General features: G+C 47.3%; 1 protein-coding gene across 1 annotated transcript; it reads right to left on the bottom strand.

Moving 5' to 3' along the window:
• Window positions 1-3261: 3261 nt before the first annotated feature.
• Window positions 3262-5922, bottom strand: LOC119285567 (probable arabinosyltransferase ARAD1). Its single transcript, XM_037564867.1, has 2 exons — window positions 4965-5922; window positions 3262-4167 (listed from the first exon to the last, which is right to left on the bottom strand). Exons 1-2 carry the CDS (start codon window positions 5790-5792, stop codon window positions 3568-3570), a joined length of 1428 nt encoding a protein of 475 aa, XP_037420764.1. The 5' UTR covers window positions 5793-5922; the 3' UTR covers window positions 3262-3567.
• Window positions 5923-6345: the final 423 nt, after the last annotated feature.

The raw sequence follows: 6345 nt of genomic DNA, 5'->3' as shown, positions 1-6345 counted from the left end.
GTGCTCCGAGTGATTCTTTTGTACTGTCGAGTGTAATGATCATGTTGAATGAAATTGGGATATCCAAGTGGAACGGCTGGTCGAGTGGATTACACTCAAAGGTGATTTCAGTCGGAATCTTCTGTTGGAGTCTGAACGTCTTTGACTCTAGGGCAGTGTCTTTGGGTAGGGCGTCTAGGTCAGGCCTATGACCCTATCCTGGGTACATGTCATCATCAGCGAGGGGCATCATCACGCTGACGTGTGCAGAACTCGGAGGTGTCGTACGTTCGGTGCTTGATCGGTCGGATCTATAAGAAGTTTGACTACATCAACCGCATTGTCAAATGCTTCCGCTTTCGGTCTACGAGGGTATGTGGACACGCTCTCCCCCTCTCGTTGCTATGCATCTCCTAGATAGATCTTGCGTGAGCGTAGGAATTTTTTTGAAATTGCATGCTACGTTTCCCAACACCGGGATGGACCAAAGAAGTACCAAAGGGGAGGCCCGAGGCGGGCACAACCCACCAGGGCGTGCCCAGGAGCCCAGGCGCGCCCTTGGGGTTTGTGCCCCCCTCGGTGGCCTCCCACACCGCCTCTTCACCCTATAAATATCCAAATATTCCAGAAACCCTAGGGGAGTCGACAAAACGCAATTCCAGTCGCCGCAAGTTCCAGAACCACGAGATACAATCTAAACACCATCACGGAAAGGTTCATCATCCTCGTTGTTGCCTCTCCATGATGCGTGAGTAGTTCATCATAGACCTACGGGTCCGTAATCAGTAACTAGATGGCTTCCTCTCTCTCTCTCTCTCTCTCTCTCTCTCTCTCTCTCTCTCTCTCTCTCTTGATTCTCAATACAATGGTCTCTTAGAGATCTATTTGATGTAACTTTTTTGCGGTGTGTTTGTTGGGATCCGATGAACTTTGAGTTTATGATTAGATCTATATCCATGAATATTATTTGAGTCTTCTTTGATCTCTTATATGCATTATTATTTATAGCCTCATATTTCTTCTTTGAATTTTTGGTTTAGTTAGGCCGACTAGATCGATTTTTCTTGGCATGGGAGGAGGTGCTTTGTGATGGGTTCGATCGTGCGGTGTTCTTTCCCAGTGATAGAAGGGGCAGCGAGACACACATGTGTCGTTGCTATTAAGGATAACAAAATGGGGGCTATTCCTACACGAATAGTCTCGTCTACATCATGTCATCGTTCTTATTGCATTACTCCGTTTCTCCATGAACTTAATACACTAGATGCATGCTGGATAGCGGTCGATGTGTGATGTAATAGTAGTAGATGCAGGCAGGAGTCGGTCTACTAATCTTGGACGTGATGCCTATATATTGATCATTGCCTGGATATCGTCATAACTATTCGATTTTCTATCAATTTCCCAACAGTAATTTGTTTACCCACTATGTGCTATTTCTTGAGAGAAGCCACTAGTGAAATCTACGGCCCCCCGGGTCTATTATTTGTCATATTTGCTTTCTGATCTATTATTTGCCTTTGAGATATGTTTTTATTTGTTTTTATTTTCAGATCTATTATTCCAAAAACCAAAAAATATACTTTGCTGCACTTTTTATTTGCATCTTTATTTTGCGTTTATTCGAGATCTATTTATCCAATCTATCACAAATTTTAACCCGTCAACTTGACAATTTCTGGCGCCGTTACCTGAAAAAGGGATTGACAACCTCTTATAAGCGTCGGGTTGCAAGTATTTGTTATTTGTGTGTAGGTACCGTTGTTTCATAACTAAGGGAAAAACCTACCGTAGTTGTGCTGCATCACCGCTTCCTCTTTAGGGAAATACCGACGTAGTTCAAGCGACATCAATGCCCGACCAAAGAAAGCCCGCTTAATTTTGTTGGGAGTTATGCATAGTTCTAGGAGGAGGGTTGGGAGCAATGATGTGGTATATGACTTGCGAGGTGCGCACCGACTTGATGAGTGCACATCGGCACGTGGCAGTAATGTTTTGACTATCCCATGGCAGCAACCTTGCCGCCGCCTTATCCTCGAGAAACTAAAAGCCCCCTCTCCAAAGTTGTCAAACCGAGAGCGGGAGGCCCAAATACTTAATAGAGAAGGAGTCAAACCGAGAGTGGGAGGCCCAAATACTTAATAGAGAAGGAGGCCCGAGTGGCCGGGAAGCTAGTTAGGATTGCATCTAAATCTAGAAGCCCGCACCAGATTGAGACAACCGAACTCTTCTGGAAATTAGTACAGAGGTCAAATGTAACAATCGATGAAACTGACCCTTTTCTGAAACTTCATCATAAAATGACCCTAATCTAAAAATATTTAACAAACTGGCCCTTTTTGCATGACGCCCGGGGCTGGGGCCCCATGCTAGATAGCATGACGCCCTACACGTCGCTACCATGGCGCCCTTGCCCGAGGCGTCATGCTATCTAGCATGGCGTCCTAGCCCCGGGCATCATGCAAAAGGGCCAGTTTCGGAAATACTTTTAGATTGGGGCCATTTTATGTTGAAGTTTCAAAAAAGGAGACACCCATGAGGCAGCCGCAAGAGCAGTCAGGTGTATGGCTTGCAACACAGTGGGTCAATTGCCGAGAAGTGCATAGATGAACCCGGGTACATATGAACCCACTTTGGAAAACACTTTTCTAAATGATAAAAAACTCTAAAAAAATTGCGCTGGTATGTCTCCATGTTTTATGTGCGTGCATAAAGTTTCACGGAAAAATAACTTTTCTTGTAGCCAATGCAAAAAAGACAAAAAATTATGTCTTAAAACACTATTTAGAAGCACTTAAATTTGTTTTTTTTTTGCGGAGACAAAACAAAAAGACATTCTTTTCACAAAACTTTGTGACGCATACACACATTTGCAAACATGTATGCGTGATATTTTCTTTTGATTTTTTGACATTTTAAAACATGCTTAAAATGCATTTTTTTTAAAAAAAGTGGGTGCATATGACCATGGGTTAAAGGGGTGCCCTCTCGTCAATTGCCCGGATGAGATAGGTAATACTCCCTCTGTTCCTAAATATTTGTTTTTATAAAGATTTCAACAACTGACTACATACGGAGCAAAATAAGTGAATCTACACTCTAAAATATGTCTATATACATCCGTATGTGGTAATCATTTGAGATCTCTAAAAAGACAAATATCTAGGAACGGAGTGAGTAGTTACCACCTATGCAATTGCCTGAACAGCAGCAATTCTTGTCATGACCCAATAATGGAAGGGAAGGACGACATATGCCGGTCATCTGCAGATATCACATGGCTAGAATCGAGCAAGGAACCATAAAAACTCTTGCTCTGAGAATGGGGAGTTACAGCTGTGAAGTAGTATAAGACTAGAGTGGAAATGATCAGTAATCACGCTACTGCCTAGGATATACAGATTCTGATACAAAAAGTTATTGTCCCTAATCGACACGGTTGAGCACATCTTCGATGAAAATTGGAGGAGAACAAAAATCGGGCCCTCGGATCTGTAATATTGTGGTGGTAATCTGTATCAGGAGTACTTTACTCCATTAATCTCCTGTAGCTGTCGCTCCCGGCTTTGAGGTTCAAGCTCAGCTTCACTATGGGCACTCTCCTCTCGCAGAGGACTGAAAACCAGCTGGGAGAGTTTGATTTTCTAGCCAGGAAGATCTTGCTGGAGAATCGTTTGTTTTGTTAGCTTCAGACCGAGAAAATCTTTGTAATCTGTTGACCTTCAGCCGAATTGAGGGCACCTTTCGAGCTATGGTCTTCCAGATCATCTGGACAGCATCGTCAGGCTGAGATGGGTACTGGTATTCAAAGTGCCCTTCTACCTCCCTCAGTTTGTTCCACATGCTTGTCCACTCTTCTGGGCTTACCCCTTTGATCAGATTTATCAGAAAGCCCTTCTTGACAGCATCTGCACCACGCACTATGATGCAGAACTTGGAGTAGTCAAGGATATCTTCAAATGGGAGTTCAATCTCATCGCTGATAATGACGGGCACACAGTGACTGACTATGGAATCGAATAGACGGTTGGAGGATGGCGTATCCCCTGCAATGTTGAGGCAGAATTTGGATGCCCTCATACCCCGTGTCGATTCCTCAATCCCATTACCAGCCACACTTCCAAATGAGAAGTGCACATCTTTCTCATCTTTGAGAAGATAGTAAAGTTCCTGTCGGATGAAACCACCCTGCAAGGTTGTGATTCAAAAGATCACAACCATGAGAATCATCAATATTTCACATAGATCATACATTCTCAGGACCTTGGTTTTCAGACAGTCAATAATTCATATATCTTGCTTAATAAACCATATTATACACTACTGCCACAAATGTGTGAAAGCGACAATCACAATTTTGGATTCTCATCCTTATCAGATTATAGAACCTCTTAAGTATTAAAGCGACTCACTAGAGCTATAACATAAACGGGGCTTATAAGTACTCCCTCCGTTCGGAATTACTTGTGGCAGAAATGGATGTATCTAGATGTATTTTAGTTCTAGATACATCCATATCCAAGACAAGTAATTCCGAACGGAGGGAGTAGGTAACAGTCACATGAAAGAAGTGATAGCATACCAAAGTGAGCTGGATTAATGAGCAAGACGAGCCAACCAAACTCAGCTGGATAGTGAACAAGGCAATGCCAATGGCAATTATTTGCAACTACGATATTTCCCGTAGCCAGAATCATTGAAGTCCAAATCAAGTACCACGGAGGGTGTCCAGACTCCAGACTACAGATGAGGTCGTGCTAGTTTAGGATCGTGCTACTGACTAAAACTTAAATCGGTTAAATAGCAAATCGTGCTACAGACCAGTACATGGCAAACATTCTGAAATCTATGTAGGGAACGACACATGCAAAGCAAGTTTTAAAACCAATAGCTACATTATTAAAAATGGAAGTTGACTAATCACACCACGATCTTAATTCCCTGCTTAAGCTAAAACAAGTAAGCTTTCATCAAAGGGTACTCACATCTTTCCTGTAAATGGCGCCTTGGAAGTAGAGTAAGGTCGGCCGGTCGTGGTAGCCGGTGGAGTCATTGAAGAAGTTGTCGACGACATGGCGGTACGGGGCGATGACGTCCTTGTCGATGTTGGCCACGCTGTGTGGGTACCTCCCGAAGTCGCAGAGCACGAAGACGCAGGGCCAGAGCTTGTAGCGCGCGTCGAGCATCCCGTTGGGGTGGTGCGCGAGCACGACGTGGTCCCTTCCGCCGGACCTCCGCCACTCGGGCCGCGCGGCGAGGAACTCGATCAGCCTCCGCTGCAGCGCCCGGTCCTCGCTGGTCCGCGCGGGCGGCACGACCTTGGAGTGGCGGTTGAAGCTGAGGGAGGCGAAGAAGGGCACGAAGACGACGTCGGCCCTGGCGGGGTCGCGCACCCGGACGGCGTTGCACGGCGTGGGCGCGCCCTGCTCGGAGGCGAGGAGGTCCAGCGTGAGCCAGTACTCGATGCTGTGCTGCAGGTTGAGCCCTCCGGGGTACTCCGGCACGCCGTGCCTGACATCCGGCCAAAGGCCGCCACCGCCGCTCCCGGGCTCCCAGTCGAGCATGCCGAAGTGGAACTCAAGGGGCAGGTCGTACATGTAGACGCGCAGCAGCGCCTTATCCGGATCGCATTTTCTGCCTGGAGAGGCCGGGCGGAGGCCCTGGCGGCGGGCATCGAGCGCGGCCGGGGCGGCGGCGGAGTCGAGGAGGAGGTACCAGGAAGCGAAGAAGAGCGCGGCGGCGAGGGAGAAGAACCAGACGAGCGGGCTCCGGCAGGAGGCGGCGGCGGCCATGGAGGCGCTAGCGGTGGGCATAGCAATGCGGGTGGGGGTGGGCGGCCATGGCGCTCGGATCTGAGGAGGTGGGGATACGTGTGTGGTATGTGGGGATGGGCCAGTGGCGGCCGCGGTCTCTGCCTCGGGTGGGGGTGGCCGGGTCGAGAGGGTCGGATCTGGGGACGTCCAACGAGACGGTTGCGCTTGGACGGGTGCGGTGCGGTGCGGCAGGAACCCAGGAACTGCCTCTTTCCACTCCAGATCCACGCAAGGACGCACGCACTTCCACCCCATTACGGTCGCTACCCTTTTCCCGCTTTCCTCAAAGACCTCGAAATCACTCGGATTCCCCACGACATGTGCAAAGGTCTCACTTTGTAAGGGAAAGTGTTTTTTTTAGAAAATAGGATCCGTATATATCTACCTCACATCTAAGTATAATGTCGCATTTCGTGCGTCCGCCAGAACCATTTGCTACGAACATAAAAACTAGTCATGTTAGCCAGAGCGGCAGCGACCGACATACATGTCAACCTACAAAAAATGCCTCAAGTTTACGCTGACACACTTGCCAGTGGTCGGTACACTTGCG

This window comes from Triticum dicoccoides, chromosome 4A (genome assembly GCF_002162155.2).
Source record: "Triticum dicoccoides isolate Atlit2015 ecotype Zavitan chromosome 4A, WEW_v2.0, whole genome shotgun sequence".
NCBI classification, from domain to species: Eukaryota; Viridiplantae; Streptophyta; class Magnoliopsida; order Poales; family Poaceae; genus Triticum; species Triticum dicoccoides.
The sequence above is the reverse complement of the archived record's forward strand: the minus strand, read 5'-3'. Positions and strand labels throughout refer to the sequence as shown.

Excerpts from the sequence above, each read along its gene's own strand:
- LOC119285567 (XM_037564867.1), bottom strand. The coding sequence starts at position 5,792 with ATGCCCACCGCTAGCGCCTCCATGGCCGCCGCCGCCTCCTGCCGGAGC. Across the intron at positions 4,168-4,964 it reads GCGCCATTTACAGGAAAGAT|GGTGGTTTCATCCGACAGGA; the intron begins GTGAGTACCCTT and ends ACAACCTTGCAG.